Source organism: Podarcis bocagei (genome assembly GCF_964188305.1).
Source record: "Podarcis bocagei genome assembly, chromosome: 2".
Taxonomy (NCBI): Eukaryota; Metazoa; Chordata; class Lepidosauria; order Squamata; family Lacertidae; genus Podarcis; species Podarcis bocagei.
The window spans coordinates 95,114,078-95,131,865 of NC_138126.1; the positions used below are offsets into that span (position 1 = coordinate 95,114,078).

General features: G+C 43.3%; 1 protein-coding gene and 1 long non-coding RNA gene across 2 annotated transcripts in view; both read left to right on the forward strand.

The window, feature by feature from the left end:
• The window catches only part of OGFOD3 (2-oxoglutarate and iron dependent oxygenase domain containing 3), a 39,395-nt gene that overhangs the window by 587 nt on the left and 21,020 nt on the right, over positions 1-17,788 (forward strand). Inside the window, exons 2-4 of the mRNA XM_081185443.1 lie at positions 2,597-2,814; positions 7,351-7,426; positions 11,695-11,737. Coding sequence (XP_081041569.1) covers positions 2,597-2,814; positions 7,351-7,426; positions 11,695-11,737 — 337 coding nt within the window. The remainder of the gene's footprint in view (positions 1-2,596; positions 2,815-7,350; positions 7,427-11,694; positions 11,738-17,788) is intronic.
• LOC308582411 lies at positions 11,787-17,197 on the forward strand. The gene is made up of 2 exons (XR_014005669.1): positions 11,787-15,608; positions 15,641-17,197. It is a non-coding gene; the product is annotated as an uncharacterized lncRNA (long non-coding RNA).

Here is a 17,788-nt window from a genome sequence, read left to right on the forward strand (position 1 = left end):
GTGTGGTCCCAGGCCCAGGCTGGGGACAGTAAGCAGGAAATACGGCTTCTACTACTCCGTTGTAATCCTATATGAGCCCCGCAACCCCATAGTCGCCTTTGACTGGACTTAACTGTCCAGGGGTCCTTTACCTTTTTTTTAACCTATGAAACTCACTGGAGGAAGATCCGTTGAGCTCGGTGGAGCTTGCTTATTTCTTGCTGCGTGGTGTCAGGAATGTTGGCTTTCCCCCCAGGTGATGCCTGAATCTTAGAAGGCGGGGCCTTCAGTTGCCTGCCACATGTGGAAAACACTACAGGGCCATACATATGTTCATATGTAAATTTCAATGAGTGTAGGGTCTGTGTATAATAGAGCAGTAAAAACCAACAAATGTACACACTCACACAAGCACTTGTAGTGAAATGATACTTTGTACTTCTGTTCAGTGTGATGGGTGAAGATTACAGATGAATACATTGGGGGAAAGTGTGTAACTAGTAGTACACTGAATTTGAATTTTCTATAGAACTAACCCCCCCTTTTTTGCTGAGTGTTAATTATTTTCTTGAGTCTTCTTCACGTAGTACTTTCTTGGGCTTGACACCCCTGTAGCAAGCTTACTAGCATTGACTCATTGCATTACTTTAGGGTCATTGTGTTCCTTTTCTTTAACACACTCTCAATTATTGCCCAGTAGCAGCAGTTGCAGTGTTGGCTTTAGACCAAGGGAGAAGCCTGAAGCTCACTGGGTAATTGTGGACCAGTCACAGATGCTCATCCTAATCTGTCTTGCAAGTTGTTGTGAGGAAAGAAGAGAAGACCATGGGTTGCATCTAACTAAGCTCTATTCAGAATAGACCCATTGCAATTACACAAATTAGGCATGTCTATCTATTTCAGTGGATCTGCTCTGAGTATAACTAACATTGGATTCAACCCCATATTCAAGGGGAAGGACGGCACAATAAAGCATTGAGGGTATGCAGCATTTCTTATAAAAACACCCTTTCCATCTCCACTACTAATTATGTTGATTCAGAGAGAACAGTTGGAGCACAGGTGTTCAGAGTCTCTATGGAATTCAGAGGAGCAGATATTTATAGTAAAGCATGTCTTATTAATGAAGAGTGAATTGTTCGGGATGAATTTTTCAGCAGCTTCAGGCTGTTTTTCTCACAGCTGAGATTGGATGATGGATTTGGAGCTCCATCTGAACAAGGCTTTTGAGTCAAAGGTATACAGTGGTACCTCGGGTTACAGACGCTTCAGGTGACAGACTCTGCTAACCCAGAAATAGTACCTCGGGTTAAGAACTTTGCTTCAGGATGAGAACAGAAATCGTGCTCTGGCAGTGCAGTGGCAGCAGGAGGCCCCATTAGCTAAAGTGGTGCTTCGGGTTAAGAACAGTTTCAGGTTGAGAACAGACCTCCGGAACGAATTAAGTTCTTAACCCGAGGTACCACTGTACTTTGATAGGCTTGTGCTGGAGTTCACATATACTTGGCCATGGTATCTGGTTTCTTCTGTGCCCATGTGTGTTTAGAACAAGGGTGGGGAGGTGGCAGTGGTCAGGCAGAGGGGGGCAGATCCTAACAGGTCACCCTCCAGTCAATCACCTGATGTCAGGTGACCAACTTTGGCACATGCAATTTGAAATCAAAGTCTGACTGTCAGTGCTTGCAAAGCCAGGTGCACAGCACACCACAAAACTTGCCAATCAGCTAATGGATGGAGAGCCGGGTATACAGTGGCTTGCACAGGTCTTTGCACTTGTAGGTACCATTCATCAGCTCTTTTGGCCCAGCTGCATCTTTACTTGCCCTACACCTGACATCATATATGGCATGAGATGTAGGTTAGACGAGTGTAGCTTGGCTGAAATGACTGCCATGGGCCAAGTGGTGAGGCACGGCAAGCCTAATATTCAGGCCAGAGGTTCCCCACTGCTGGTTTTGAGGGTGAAGATCTGTAAATGGCTGAAATGATGACAAGCCAGTACTCTCCTAGGTAATCTTGTAGTAAGGACCAACTTCTAAATACTATGAATTCTGAACTTTTGCCTGGCTCTTGATTAATATGCACAGTCTGTTTAATAGACTGTCTGCAGAGGTGACCCACAAAGTAAGATTTTCAGTATATCTCCTTCATTTATAGAGCATGTTGCAAATCATATTTATAGATGCTTGGAATGGAATTTGTCATACTAAATTGACCATTTTGTCAGTGCAAGAATTTTTGCTTGCAAGATGGAAAGGTGTCCCTCCTCCCCCATCATGCACTGTTCTAGAGTTTCATCTGATACTCCATACTGGATTTATGGGAGGCCATGTCTGTATGGGGAGAAGCCCCATTACACTAGCAAGAGTCTTGCGCTGGCGTCTGCTAGACCCTGGGTTAGTCAAATCTAGCCCTCTGTCTACACTCTTAAGTCAGATCACTGGCATGTTCCTCTTGCTAGTGCCCATTTCACTTGCTCCAATAGCCTCAATTTCTGCAGATGAGGATTAAGCATGGACTTGCTCCCCAAATAATACCTCTTTATTAAAATGCAACACTGTGGTTGGAGTTGCTGTTCTCTTACAAGGGGATTTTGTTTTGTTTTGTTTATTTTCAGTGGCGTGAAAGGCAGTGTCCAGAAAGACTCACGCCGGAAATGGCTGAAAGTGGCATTCCTCCTGTCATCTGCCATGCTCGGCTACCTCCTGAGTGGCAGCTACTTGCTTGGTGAAGACGGAGTTACTGAAGTACTGGCCCATCAAGGTGAAAGCTTACAATACAAATTCATCGAAGTACCCTGCTCAGAGGACTATGACAGCCACAAACGTTTTGAAGGTATTTGTGCATCATGACTTATGCTAGTGCAGTGCTGAAGAAGGCTTGCCAAAAAACAGGAAAATGTAACTCTAAACTGTCACAGGTCTCCTCTCACCTCAGAAGCAATAGCTGTCACAGGCTCTTTGCTGTAATATCACTATACACCTGCCCCTTCTACTTGAGCAATGAAGAAAAGACACAATTCGGGATAAATCTAATACTTTCTTCTCCTGCCTGCATTGATGTCCCCTGAATTGGACTAGATTTTGCCTCTTTTTCTGAGGTTTCTATTGCACATGAGGAGATGGTCAGAGAGATCATAATTAAGAATGTCAAAATAAACCGACCAGAGGGGAGGCAAACCCTGGACGTAATCCCAAGTGACACATAAGATGTGGCAGTGTTGTTGCATCAATGAGAAATGGGTGGTCATTGTACTAACAAATTCAACATATTTCTAAGTGGACAGTTGCCATGGAAATCCAAAATCCAAACTGATCACATTCGGTTTCAAAGGAGGAAACATCCTAAAAATATGGGGCTGGTAAAAAGGCAACTGAAAAGGAAAGTCAGTAGGGTGAAAAAACTGCACAAGGCTTGGGTGTTGCTCAAAATCATAGAAATGGATTCTCAGCTACAGTGTATACCACGAGTCAGTAAAGCTACTACCAAATCAAAGAGGATGTTTGCATGGTTCATGAGTAGAGTCAAGGAAGCCAGAAAATGAAAACTTCTACAAAAAATGAAAGCTTTGCACAAATGAATGAGGGAAACAAAAAGTTAAAAAAAAAAATCAGCAAAGGAAATGAAAGCAGCCAATAATAATTAGAGGGTAGCAGTTTTAGGAACATATTCCTAAAAATATATCCCCCCCCCAATCTTTTTCATACTTCAGAAGCAGGAAATCAGTTTGTGGGTAGGTGGGACTTCTAGACAACAAGGAGGTTGAAGCTGTGCTAAAGGAAAATAAAAAGTTTACAAAGAAGCTTAATGAATTATTTGCATCCATTTTCACTTGTAAGATGTAAGGTGGGTGGATATTTTTGCCAGTAGATAACCTGTGCTTGAACAGAGATTTCCAAGAAGGGGTTAGGAGTGTTGAGGCAAATAGTGAGACGAGATTCCAGTTTACTGGCAAATTTAAATATTAACAAATTCAGGTGGTTCAAACAGTTCAGGTGGTTCATGAAGGACTGAAATGGGAGATTGCTGGTGTTATAACATAAACTCGACCTTCACAGTTGGCCTCCATACTTGGGACTGGAAATTGACCAGGCTTTCAGGTTAAGAACAGACCTCCGGAATGAATTAAGTACTTAACCCGAAGTACCACTGTAGTATGTAGATCAATTGCACCATTCCTTTGAATTGGTGTCCCTGGGGGATGACAGCAAGAGAGTGCCCTCATCTTCTGGAAACAGGATGCTGGACTAAGTAGGTTTTCAGTCTGATCCAGCAGGACTCTTCTGTCCTTGCTTTTCATATCTGTTGCTTTTCTCTTTCTTGTGTTACCAAGTTCCCACTTGAGGGCACTCTTGAGATGCTTATGATGTTCTATTCTATATTCATCCTGCTCTTGGAAGTGAGAGCTTTCTGCACTTTTAGGAAGCTTCTGATTATCTCTCTAGATAAATGTTTTGTGTCCAACTTGGTGATTGGCCAGATCTAATCCAGTTCGGTGTTCTCGAGGAGAGGGTTGGCAGTTGTAGTTTATATCCTGCCTGTTTCAGAGTTGATCCATTGCTGTAATTGTTGGATCAGTGCTGCTTCCTATCTCTGGCCTGGTGTCACAGTGTAGTCGTGTCTAGTGCAGCTGTTTGATGAGATTACCACACTGGTGCAAGCTGGTTAGCACACTATTTTGAGATTATTCATTGATTTGGATATGATTAAAATCCAAATCAAGGTGGCTTAGAAATTAAAAACACAAGTCACCATGAAATTTTAAATGAACCTCTCAATAAAATAAAAGATACACAGAGAAGTAAAAACAGCACCATATGGACCATACCATCATTTTATTTGGCTAGAAAATGCCTGCTGGAATCATAGAGTCTTATATGCCTGCTTAAAAGTGGCCAAAAGCGAAGGGACAGACAAACAGCTATTGGGAGGCTATTTCACATTTTATGGCAAGAAATATACATCTCCCTGTCACCTTACTGGCATCATGGTTCCAACTTAAGAAGCAGAAAAGGATTCCTTCTTTCTCCTCCAATATTTTAGCAGTTGGCATCTTTCTTTACCCCTTTTCTTCCCCCCAACCATTCCCAATTCACATCAGAATGTACCTTTTGCCCAGTCATAAACATAACTTTATTTCATTTCTCCATCCCAGCCTGCACTCCTGCAGGTTTTTTTGTTCCTGAATGATGGTGGGTGGGGAGTTTTCTGCCATTGCTTTTTTAATGTATTGGCTCCCTAGTGGCAATTGGCAAGCAGATAAGAGGGATCAGATGCACCCAGAAAAAGCCCCCTCCCTCAATGTGAAGGAGAGAAGTCACTTCTAACTCTTGCCTAATGTACTGGTTTGAATGGTAATAAATGGTCCTACAAAGTTAAGAGTCACTTTTTACTTAAACAGAACTCTTATGGTTTTCTGTATAAATAGTATATTCCTTTTTATTTTTTCCTTCTGTCATTCTTTCACTCAGCTTTTTCCTCATCCTGAAGGTTCCTTAATTCTCAGAGGTCTTATTCCCAAATATCAACCTCATAACTCAGTATTTGTTGCTTACTTCATTTGAAGTTTAATCAATGTTTATTCCCCTGCTTCTGTCTGAAATGTTGAGATGGTGTTGTAGAAGTCAAAGATGTAAAACTAAGTAGGCAGAACAGATTACTAATATGAGCTGTTTGCAGTACTTGCACAGAATAAGAAAACTTGTTATGTTAAAGATGATTGTCTTGATTGTTCAGTTGATTGGAATATTTCAGACAGGGTATTTATGTACATATGTACATGTTGAGATCTTTTTGGTGTTTCGCACATTTTATTTTCTCCAGGACTGAGGGAATGATTAAAGATGGGTAAATTGGTTTTAAACCGACTTTATCATTTTAAGAAAATTTAAACTCTGTTATGGGCAAGAACCTCCAATCTGCTAGAGGTCTAAGTAACCCAAAATTCTTCTAGAGATTCTGTATGCTGTCAGAACCTGAGCCAAGCTACAGAATAGGCAAACATCTGTAGCAAGCTGCACATTCCCCCAAGTGTATCAAGTCTATTTCTTTTGATGGATTAGATAATAGATTTGTTTCAGGGAAAGCAAGGAATATTATATATATATATATATATATATATATATATATATATATATACACACACACACACACACACACACACACACACATACATACACACACACAGTGGTGCCCCTCAAGACGAATGCCTCGCAAGACGGAAAACCCGCTAGACGAAAGGGTTTTCCATTTTTGAGCTGCTTTGCAAGGCGAATTTCCCTATGGGCTTGCTTCGCAAGATGAAAACGTCTTGCGAGTGTTCCGATTTCCCCCCGCTCCCCCCCTTTTTCTAAGCTGCTAAGCCGCTAATAGCCTTTTAGCCGCTAATCCGCTAATCCGCTAATAGCCGCTAAGCCTTTAATAGCGCTAATCCGCTAATAGGGTTGCTTCGCAAGACGAAAAAACCGCTAGACGAAGAGACTCGTGGAACGGATTAATTTTGTCTTGCGAGGCACCACTGTATATCTGTAAGAATCCGCATGCTTGCTTTTGAAACTTAATCATTTCAAAGTGTACATGCTTCCCTGTAGTATGTCTGATGAGAACAGACATGGGGAGCCTGTTGCCCCCCAAAAGCTGTCGGGACACCAACTTCCACCTGCCCCAGGCAGGATAGCCAAGGATCAAAGATGATGGGAGTTGGAATCCAACCCCATCTGCAAGGCCATTCTTTCTCCAACCGTGGACTTAGAATGCCACAGTCTCTTGCTTATGTATAACAGCCAGAAGACAATAAAGCAACTCAAAAAAGAAGTAATATTGCTTTCCATGACATGTAAGAACCACTGGGTGAATTAAGTGAATCTATTAACTGTAATGACATAGGTGGGTGTCATAAGTTTCATACTGTAACTTTTTCATCAACCAAAAATTCAGCATTTGCAATCAGGTAACGTTCACTTCCAGTTTTTTTTTGTCAAATTCTTTGTTGAAAGTAGGGAAGGAGAGGAAACAGAGGACATATTGTTAACAATGCATCACTTATAGGAAAACATGAATTCAGGGTTATGGTGATGTGGAGAATTATAGAATGCAAAAGTCTCATAATTGTGGCTCTGGTTTGTGGGTCATTTCCAGTGGCTTGATTCAAGGTTTACTCTCCAGCCATGAGGATTAGAAACATGTTTAGCATTGGTAGCTGAAATCCTTGATGTTCTGCAAACCACAGCAGATCCCATGCTTTGCACTACAATCTTAGCAAATTTCCCGAGAGAGTAGAAGTTGTTGTTATGGCACATGTAAAAGCAGATGAAGTAGGTGATGGATGTTTGAACTGTCTTTTCTGTCTCTCTCCTTATATGTCTGTTCTAGGCTGCACTCCTCGGAAGTGTGGAAGAGGGATAACAGATGCCATAATCAGCAGGGAGGAAGCTGAGAGAATCCGTAGGTAAATTTTCTTTTCAGAAATCGTCTTAAAGGCTTTAGGATAATGCTTGTGTTTTCCTTTTTGAAAGTTGACACCATTGTTACTATTTTTGTGCCTTTTAGATGGGAACAAAGGATGGGTGTGTATATCCTGGCAGGGTCCTTTCTTTTCTCTGCCATCTTATATTTCAGGGGTTCACAGCCAGTGTGGACACTGCTTCTGTGCAGGATAATGGTTAGGGGTGCCTGTATACAGTAGGTGCATCCAACGCCTCTTGACCCAATATCAGTTACAAGATCTTCAGGTGATCATTCAGTGCCCAGGGCCTTCTGGCGGTTCCCTCATTGCGAGAAGTGAGGTTACAGGGAACCAGACAGAGGGCCTTCTTGGTAGTGGCGCCCACCCTGTAGAACACCCTCCCTTCAGATGTGAAGGAAATAAGCAGCTATCCCATTTTTAAAAGACATCTGAAGGCAGCCCTGTTCAGGGAAGTTTTTAATATTTAACGCTGTACTGTTTTTAACACTTGATTGGGAGCCGCCCAGAGTGGCTGGGGAAACTCAGCCAGATGGGCGGGGTATAAATAAAAAATTATTATTATTATTATTATTGTGAATATGGATAAGAGGCACTTAAGAGATTGTCTCTTCAGGTCCGATGCAGAAAGGGATTTAACCACGATTGCCTCTACCAAAAGTTCACCATGGTTCCCACTTATCAAAACAGAGCAAATCTGAGCTAGTTATCTGACAAAGCTCCCACTTGCCGTACTGAGAATCGCTTTTGCAGAATTACGATTCCAGTCGATGCCCTTGGCGGTGGTGGGTGGTCAGTACGGCAAAGTACAGTACAAAGAGAGACTTTGTCTGCGTGGGCAACCTTGCGTAGAGGACCTGTACCACTATTTATTGCAATGCCCGCTATATATAGAACCAAGAGACCGATTTATAAAACCCCTGCTTACAAATGGAACACATTGAACAGGGCAGAAGGGGTGAAATGGCTGCTGAGTGATACTGATGACTTTGTAACTTATAAAGTAGCACTATATGTGGCAGCTAAGAAGTATATTGTATAGTATATTGTATTTTAAAATGGGGTTTCAGAGTTTTTAGGGGTTTTTAAATGTTTTATGTAGATTTTCAATTTCATTGTTCTGTATGGGAGAATGACAATAAAGATATCGTATATCGTAAGAAGATCAGGAGAAAAGAACTAGATAAAATAGCGGTCAATTGCAAAGCTGATTCGGACATTTAAGCTGGCACATTCTATCTGAGAACCTCCTGCTATTCTATCGTATGTGTCAGGTGCTACTGGAGGTCACTTGCGAGTAACCAGGCAGGACTCCAAACCTGTCTTTTACAGGTTTTTATTGTGCAAACTATTTACAGTGCAGATCTCCAAAGTTCATGTCCGTCTTAGTCACTTCCAGAATACGGGAGTGGCCCCTTCTGGCTTCTCCCCCAACATAAGAACGTAGACACCCCAAACCTCCGCCTCCCCTCCTTGCGTTTCACCCCTCTGCACAGGCTGGGTGACGGAAGTGACGTGTGTGCCTCCTGGCCAGCTGGGCTAGGTGAGGCGCTTGGGTTCTCAGCAGCATCTTCGAGCCCTCCCCTCCCTTGGCTCCCCCCTTCCCTCTCTGCTGCACTGGAGGTGTGGAACTGCTCCTCAGAAGTTTCTGTGGCTCCCTGTATCCCAACAGCATCCCTGCCTCCCTCTCCTGTTCCGATGGCAGTCCCCTGACAGTATGCAACAAATAATTTCTAGGAGATGTGACCGTGGTTTATTGTATTTGCAGTGCCTGATGTTTTTATGGTTTTTATGGTTATTGTTGTTTTTCTTTTTGTTTCCTTTGTGAATGATGCCATGGCCTTTGGCTAGTACAATAAATGTTATGATTGATGGTATACAGTAGGTGAAAGTCTCCTGAGCAGTGGCGTAGCGTGGGGGGTGCAGGGGGGGCTGGCCGCACCGAGCGCAACATCTGGGGGTTAGGGTTAGGGGGTGCAAATCCACGGGTTAGGGGGCGCAAATCCACGGGTTAGGGGGCGCAAATTACTTGCCTTGCCCCGGGTGCTGACAACCCACGCTACGCCACTGCTCCTGAGTCAGGCTCAAACTAAATTTAGGGGCAAACTCCCATCCCACTTGGAACTTGATCCAAGCTGAAGGATAATGCCATCCACCTCTGCCATTTGGCTCTTTGGGGAAGGTTAGAGCCACCCACACCTTCTGAATCTGCTCTGGGAGCTTCCTTGCAGTCTCCATAGAAATTAGTGAAATAGCTTCCAGTGGAGGTGGGAAGTAGAAGGAAGCTGCAGCATCAAATTTAGGGGGTGGGGAATTGCAGAGTTGGAAGGGATCCAAAGAGACATCTGGTCCAACCCCCTGCAATTCAGGGATCATGGGAGTCTAGACCCCCAACACAAAGGGACTTCAGCTCCCTTCCTGCCCTCCTGGTTTTTGACCTGCAGCCTTTTTCTACCTTTTACCCACATACAGTACGATCTTTGCTTTGCTCCATTAGGTTGTGAGGTGGCAAAGATGCTGCAAGGAGGGCAGGTGGGGAAAGGTAATTTTTTAAGGCCTTGCATTGGTTTGGAGTTACCTAGGTTTCCCCCATTTTTTTGGAGGGGGGGGTTCCGGTAATATCTCAGTTAATCCGAGGCATGTTTCCTACAGTTCATGCAGCTCTTGATTATTAGTGAACACTTCTGTGGAGCTTTTTAATAGGAAAGATGTTTCATGCTTTTATTGTGCATTTGCATTCAGTGTCATTCTGTGAGGGGTCATTGTTCCCATTTATAAATTGGGATCTGAGGGTGAGAGAACAAGCTGATCAAGGTTAACTAAGGAGTCCATGGAACATTTGCAAATTGGGACTCTTGCAGACGTAAGGCTCCCAGTTGCCTAATCATGGATAGCAATTTATGTGTGGGCCATGGAATTAACGCTTGCTTTTGGACTGTGAATTCTTACCAGTTGCCTTAATTACAGTTAAGTGGTATGTTGGCAGCAGCATTATGAGTGGTTAGGTCTACTCAGAGTTTTAAACCAAGGCTCCAAATCTTGCATCCCACTCCCAAATTAAGAGCCTGGAACCCAGAGCTCTAGAAGCCTGTTTTCCACCAAAATATGCATTTGCTTTACAAGTGTTTACTGCAAATACACAGGCTAGAAGGTTTCTGTATGGTGTTGTGCTTGCCTTCACTCTAGGCCAAGTATTTGCCATGACCAAGAATAGCCATTTAGTATGTTCTCTCACCCCTTCTGCTCACATCCAACCTTGACATAGTGATTTGATTAGCTAAAGCTATTGTTACCTGCTATTACTGAAATTCCTTAAGTGTTAGTTTACTTACCAGGATGTTAAGCTATGTGTAAACTGCAATTTTAAGATTCTGGTTAGTAAACTGACATTAAATCACAGTGCCTAATTTTAAACACAGTGGGGACCAGAAGTTCAAGCTAACTGGGACTGGCATGCTGTGGAGGCGAGTGGGGTGGGGGGAACAGACTGTAAAAGTGCTTGTTCCTGGCTGCTAAACTGGGAAATGTGCATCTGAACCAGGGCATTGTGTAAATATTCTGCAGTTAGCAATAGGAAGAAGTGGGGTTACTTTAATTCACTGTGATCCTACTCTGCAGCAGTTTCTTCAGTAAGGTGGGGAATCATCTTTCACCTCAACTGAGTCATTAAACTCTTTCATTCTGCATGCAGGGCTTTGCATCCTGACAGAGCAGTATTTCATTGCAACTGGAGTAAATGGTCTTAACTTTGGTTATTTGTCATTAGCAAAAATTCCCAGACTTCTGGACTAAGAAAAATAGCATTTGCTTTCGCTTCTTCCCATTGCCTGGAAATGATTGGGATAAATCTGGGCTTTGTATTGTCTGGCACGCCTTGGCACTGAGGCAGCTAACCTTTTAAGGGCACTGGGCTGCACTCAGCAATGGTCAACCCACCAGAAAGTGTCAAAGTGGATGTAGCATTTTTTAAAATTACAGATCTGAGGGAACCAGATTTAGCTCACTGACTACAGGTCAGCCACCCCTGCTTTGCAATATGACAACTTTTTCTGCTAGGAAATCCTCTGCCTCTGTTTTTCCCCCCTGGCTGGGTTCTATGTGTGAAGAATTCTGATTTGCTCACTGTTATGCCAGTGTAAGTTGACCTTTCTGTTCCTCCTGTGTCAACTGTGACAGGTCTGGTTTGACAAGTGGCATTAAATGGTAAAAGGCTGTGCTGCAGTTCTGATTTGAAATTGTTGTGTCGTCCACAGAATAGCAGAGAAGGGACTCTCCCTTGGAGGATCAGACGGAGGGGTGAGCAGTGTCCTGTTACCTTTTACATTCTTCTGGTATCCAGGCAAGATTCTTCAGATTTTTGTTTTTTAAATGTGTTTTGGGGAGGAGTGTCAGGAATGGGGAAGAAATGTAGGACTCTGCTCTCATCCCCGTGTGGCAAAATATATATTTTGCTTGTCTATAGTTATTCTAGACCTCCCTTCAACTGCTCCAATGTTGATTGCTCCTAACTGCAAATTAAGATTGTTTTTGGCAAGGCTGAGCTTGAAGAGGAGGAACTAATACATGGTGCTTTGAGAGTGAGGGGCAGGCATTTGTACCATGGTGGGTGGTGAATGAGTTGGGCAGCAGCTTGGGTCAGGGAAAAGGAAGCACGCAGAGCAAAAAAAGAACCTTTTCCACTCGCTCACAAGGGAAAGTATCCTCATGTAGTTTCTGATCCTGTGTTTTCCTTATCCCCCCCTTTACACCAACAAGGCCTCCCATTTTGTGCATCCAAATGGGATTGGGTGTTGGACTTCTAGGGAAGCATGGAGAAGGATTCACCTAATCCCATACACAGAGCCCTGCACATGGACTTCCACTTGCGCAAAGTGGTTCCCCCTCATGCCCCCCTGAAATTGCCTGGAAGGGGAGGAAGAACCCCCAAAACAGTGCAGTGGAGCGCAGGTAGGAGAGGAGGGATTGTGCCATCTGACAAGCTGAAAATCTTGTGCTGGTGGAACATTTGCCTTAGAACAATGGTGAATTTCTCCCATGGGCCTGAATCCCAGCTTGGCCATAACCCTCATCTGGTGGTCATTGGCAGGACACTGCCACTCAGTCTAATCTATCTCTCTTGACCTTTTGGAGAGGGATGGTGGAAGATGCCGGAGCAATCAGAGGAAAAATCTGCATCCTCCAGAGGGGGGGGGGGGAAGAGTTTGAGGAAAGATGCCTAATGTAGAAGGAGTATGGGATGGAAGATCAATGTTACCATCCTCCAGTAGAATGTGAGGCATCACCAGACTTTGCATAGTTAATTGTCAAATAAGTGAAGGTGGTATACTTCAAAAAAAGTGAGAATATTTTTGTATCTAAGCTTTTAAAAGCTGTGTTACAGACTATATGCCATCTCAGTTGTGTCCTCCCTTAATCCTCAATACATTTGCTTGGAAAAAAGCACCCTTGCTTTCCATGGCACTTTCAAGTAAAGGGGTTTGAGACCAAGGTCTCAACAACCTTAAGTGTCAATGCTCCAGCTTCAGTGTTTCTTCAGCTGCAGCATACCCAACCAGAAATCATTTAATGAGGGTGCCCTTTTGTACTTGCAGTGCCCCAGGGCCTCTCAGTGCTGTGTGTCCCAGTGAACACTCTTTCAAACACCCCCACAGCCTCCATAGGTGCCAACTCCCTGGGCCCTGGGTGCCCGAGCACCCACAAAATTCCCCATGAAGAGGCCGGGCACCCACAAAATTTGGTGCCAGGGCTATGCATGCTGCATGGCACCCACAGCCGTGGGCACCCACGGCTGAAGGGCCAAGTTGGCACTCCTGCAGCCCACCAGTACAAAGTGAGCTACCTTTCCATTCTGCCCACAGAGACAGGCAGCAGTCTTTCACAGTAAAAGACTGTTCGATAGAAGGACGTTCTTTTTACTATTCCTGTATTTCATTGCATTCTGTAGCCTACTGAGAGCTGAAGCGGCTCTGTTGTTCAGTATGGAATGTAATTGCTTTGAGTGCAATCCAATCAGCTCGATTGACAGGTGTCTCTGCAATTGGCCATGGACTGTTCGTGACGTAAATCGTGTTGATGTCTTGGGGCCATTTGCCAGATGCAGAGAAATCAAAAGTAGATTTAAAATGCTAGTCTGTTGAAGAACTGAAGTTTTGATTTATGGTTTGCAAAGGTGCAATGAGAATGACTTTCCAAATTTAGCCCCCAAATGCATCAGACCAGCTTTGAAATCATAAATGCTAGTAATTGCAGTTAGCCTTTGAATGCAAGTTTTACAATTTTCCATTCAGTTTCTATCCTTTTATGTTGCTTTACTTTTTGTAATATAAGGAGCTAAAATTCCATTTACCTTCTGAGTAAGTACAGGCGGTAAAATAATTGCGCACCAAGGATCCATAGAAAAGTTTGTTTCTAAAGCTCCCCCTTCCATGATGGTAGAGCCAAAATTGGGAAGATATGGAGTTTCTGATTGGGGCTAACAGGAGGGGAGCTTATTTCAATTCAGTTGACTCTTGTGAGTGTTGGAAGTGCAACAGCAGAAATCGTTCTGCATGCTATTTAACGGTGGTGTTATTAGTGCCAGCCAATGGCTCAAGGGGCTTGTGGTGGTATTACTTAGCAACCAGTCAGAATGGCATGAACTTTCCTGAGGTAGCATGTGCTCTGATTGGCTGTGTAGTTCTATGGGAGTTGTTCTTCTGCATGTTTGGTTGCAGGTCTCCCTGCTTTGTACAAGGCCTGCACTAAGAGACAAAGCCCCTGCGTATTTCTGTTCAAAATATACACTGTTTTGCTCAGTTTCCTCAGTAAAGTGTTATCAGAACTTTTCGCTCTGGACTCCGTCTACATTATCTTACTGACTTTGCTAACAGTGAGTATACTTTTGGAACATGAGAAGAAAGTTTGCTACAAACCTGCTGCCAGTGAAGCTGTTTTAAAATGGGGGTTTAAAATAGAACTCCAGCCAGTAATCTGACTGTTATAGTTTGGACCACTTGAAGTTTCTGAGTCATCTTCAAGGGCAGTCCCATGTAACTTCAATCTGGGAGTTATCAGAGCATGGAGTACTGTGGCCAAGTCATCTCTATCCAAAAGGGGCCGCAGCTGGTAAACCTGGCAGAGCTGGAAACAGACAGTCGTAACCACTGTCGCCACCTGTGCCTTCAGTGACAATGTTGGATCCAGGGTTATCCCCAAGCTACAGAGCTGCTCATTCCATGGGAGTGCAACCCTGTCCAGAGCTGGCTGTCTTCCCACCTCCTGGACTTGAGAACTTGGGACACATGTGAAGCCATTCAATACAGGGCTTGTCTTCTATTACCTTTTCCAGCTCTTCCAATTATGTTCTTTCCATCTTGATGCTATCCAGCATGATCCTACTCATGAGAGGTGTAAGGACTGAGTGAATACGGTTTCTGACATTTGTATTGTTTTCTGCTGCTCATGTTCCCTCTGCTATGAGTCACTTGTACTTTGTTTCCGCAGAGTCTAAGAGTTTCACCTTAATGGAATTAGTTTATTCGCAACTGGCTGTCTCGCCTGTGCCTTTCAAAATTAACCTTAACAACTACCTAAATGGCACCTGTATATTTTGATCAGGATGATGATGGAGGATGCGACTCCTCCTAATAGCACTTCAAGAAATCAAATGAATAAGGCTTTTGTTGTCTGTTTTCTTGTTATTGCACATCTCCATTCTGAATAATTCACTAAGGACTTCACTGCAGCGAGCAAAGGGTAGGAGTCAAAACAAGATAACGGTCCTTGATTCTCTGCACTTGATTCAGATGCAAATGTGCATTGACTAAATCTGATGGCAAGCAATTTGTCAAGGCTATGCATTCTTCAGTCTGTTTCAAAATCTCCTCTTGCTGCAACATTAGGCCGCCGTGGGGGATTATCATAGGCTTAAATTTGGGGGTTCATTCAACACAGGTAGGTTCCTTCCAGCATAATAGAGAGGCAACTGATTTTCAGAGACAGTTTCACAATCTTCATGTAGATTTTCTGCCTCAAAGAAATTAGCAGCGGTCGCACAGTTTATGTGCTGGGGTGATTTCAAGAGTCAATGGGATAAAAATGGTCATGGTTGCAATTTTCCAAGCCCTAGTAGTGAGTCATGTGTTGCCTTTGGGAAACCAATGGGCTATAGAGAATAGGTGTAGGGTTTGTGGCTTGCAATGTGCAGTGAACAGAGCCAAGGAAATAATCTCAACAATCTCAACTTTAAAGAAAAAAGATAGGATTAAGCCCTTAGGTTTCAGAGGAAAAAAGTTGACAGTAACTGTAACTGACAGGCTCAAAAGTCAGAAGGCAAACATTTATTACAATGGCTTAGATCCCACCTTTCAGGATACTGATACTGACAAGTAACTTCAATGTGCATTTAAATATGAACACAATAAGCAATATCAACATGTAGCAAGTAAACAGGAACCTTCCTGCAGGGCAGCTCACAATAGATGGCTGGAACAGTTCCTGATGTCTTCAGCTGCCTGTACCACTTTCTTGGGAGTCCTTCCAATGGACAGTTAGTGATAGTTGGTGCTGGAAAGAGGAAAGTTCACCTGCAGCAGTCTAGGGTGACTCCCCCCCTCCTCATTTTTTAAAGTACAGCACAGTCATAGCATTACTTTCTCATGCAATCACTCCCCCTGCAGACCTTTGCCTAAAGTGCATGGCTGGGTGGGCTTGTGACAATGGCATCAAGAGGTATCCTTGTTTTCTGAATGAAGAGGGATGCCATTGCATCTCAGTTTCAGAAACTGGTTTGCAAACCATAGTTTGTCCTAAAACTGGAATCCAACTATGCACATAATGCTAAACCATAGCTTACTGTTGCATCTGAATAATAATCCCATGATGATGAAATCCAGGGATGGAGGGTTTCTCTGCATCCAAGGGCTTTCTTCCCAAGTGAATAGCTGTGGCTTGCCTAATATTCTGTCCTGTTGCCAAGGCCATCTGGGAGCATCTTTACCCAAATCTAGGTGTAAAGCTATCTCCAGTTAAAGATACTTGAGGTCATTAAAGTAGAAGTTGCAGGGTAGACCATAACAAGCAGAAGATTCTAAATACTGCTCCCTTGACCAGGCAGAGCAGAAGACCAGTGCCCTAGTGTTTGACCAGAATAAGGTCCAGTTTGGGTAGCTGGTAGCCTCACTGGACATATTTTTTATTAAAGACTTTAGTGTCAAGAACTCTAAGCAGTTGTGACAGTTCACAAATCCTGATTCGAAAATTGAGGCTTCTGTGAATTTGTCATACTTTGGTCCACATTACCAAAGAATAGAACATGGACCCAAAAATATCTGCTGTGAGATTTTTTATTTTTTGGTGCAAAAGCAACTGCTGTTTATTTCTTTACAGCACAGTCGTTTAGCAAATACAGTGGTACCTCGGGTTACATACGCTTCAGGTTACAGACTCTGCTAACCCAGAAATAGTACCTCAGGTTAAGAACTTTGCTTCAGGATGAGAACAGAAATTGTGTGGTGGCAGCAGGAGGCCCCATTAGCTAAAGTGGTACTTCAGGTTAAGAACGGACCTCCACAACAAATTAAGTTCTTAACCCAAGGTACCACTGTACAGTCTCTTGTTACTGTGGTCCACTCAGCACCTGACATTTAATTAGTTCCCCTATGAAGCTGAACCTCTCATTTCCCAGCACATTTAAATCTTAAGCATTTACCCCTTAGGCCTACATTATTGCAGAGATTTTCTTCCTGTCTGTGTGGTTTTGATACTGTTTTTTTTTTTTTTTAAAAAAAAAAACAAGCTCCTGAAAGTCCCATTAACTACCCTTTCAGTATAATTGCCTTAATAATTTTCTTTCCCCTGCAGTGCTCCAAACTTGTGCTGCTTCAGAAAGCAGAAAGGTCACTTCTTTAGCTGCTAAAACAGTGGAAATGTGGGACTGGCCAAGTCACAGGATAGTGTGAAGTGTATAGCCTTCTGTAATGATTGCGGTTTAAAAAGGCCAGCAGTTTTTTTGCAGGTCGAAAGAAGAACCTTGAAAATGAGTTCTTGGTCATGCATGAGCATAAGAGATTCATCTTTCCCTCCTCTCCCAGCCTTAGTGGTAAATTGAATTGCTTTAGAACTGTATAGGAATCAATGCAGGAAAAACATGTTATGGATAATATTCAAATACTTGCATGCCAGGGGAATCTAGGGGAAGATAAAGCTGAAGAAGGAAAGTTAACACTAGATAATTCTATTGTGCCTTGCTTTCTGACTTGGGAGACATATATATAACTTTAAACCAAGAGTGCTGTATCTCATGTCCCCGCCAGCTCCCTGCATGCCCTCAAAACCGGCTCTGGGAGGTTGGGGGACCCTCTGGAGCAG